Source organism: Sinocyclocheilus grahami, unplaced genomic scaffold, assembly GCF_001515645.1.
Source record: "Sinocyclocheilus grahami isolate Dianchi unplaced genomic scaffold, SAMN03320097.WGS_v1.1 scaffold654.1, whole genome shotgun sequence".
NCBI classification, from domain to species: Eukaryota; Metazoa; Chordata; class Actinopteri; order Cypriniformes; family Cyprinidae; genus Sinocyclocheilus; species Sinocyclocheilus grahami.
The window spans coordinates 261,541-262,069 of NW_015505833.1; the positions used below are offsets into that span (position 1 = coordinate 261,541).

Here is a 529-nt window from a genome sequence, read left to right on the forward strand (position 1 = left end):
AGGTCTGGCTCTTCCTCCGCTGTTCGGGGGTCACATTCTGGAAGCGGAGCTGGAGACGGGTGGCGTGGAGCTGGGCCCCAGCGGCACTGAGCTCCTGGATAGCGATGGGGCCCCGTCGGGCCCTGCACAGGACGAGGAAGATGAGAGGAGGGAGCTGGACAAGAAGAAGCATCAAGCTCTCAGCAAGAGGTGCAAGGAGATTGAACAGGTGAACAGACGTCCAGTAAACCAGTGCAAACTCTGACTTTCTTTCGTCCGTGAAGAACTAAAGCTCAGTTTTTGAGTCTAAAAGGGAAAAAGAGTGGTCAGGATATTCTTCAAAAACTCGCCTTTTGTGTTGCCTGGAAAAAATGCACGCATTTGTAGCACAGCATGCTGGATGTTTGTGAAGGTTTACACACGTATGACTTCTGAGTCTGTTCTCAGGTAAATGAGAAGATTTTGGGACGCCTTCACCAGGTGCAGAGACTGACTCGCCGACTGAGGAAAGAAAGAAGGTACACGTGAACATAGAAACACTGGAGCATAT

The 529-nt window shown here is 50.9% G+C and overlaps 1 protein-coding gene across 1 annotated transcript in view; it reads left to right on the plus strand.

Moving 5' to 3' along the window:
- Position 1: 1 nt before the first annotated feature.
- Positions 2-529, plus strand: part of tfpt (TCF3 (E2A) fusion partner) — a gene marked incomplete at its 5' end in the record, with an annotated part of 1,700 nt that continues 1,172 nt past the window's right edge. The window contains 2 exons of the mRNA XM_016242284.1: positions 2-208; positions 427-497. Coding sequence (XP_016097770.1) covers positions 2-208; positions 427-497 — 278 coding nt within the window. The remainder of the gene's footprint in view (positions 209-426; positions 498-529) is intronic.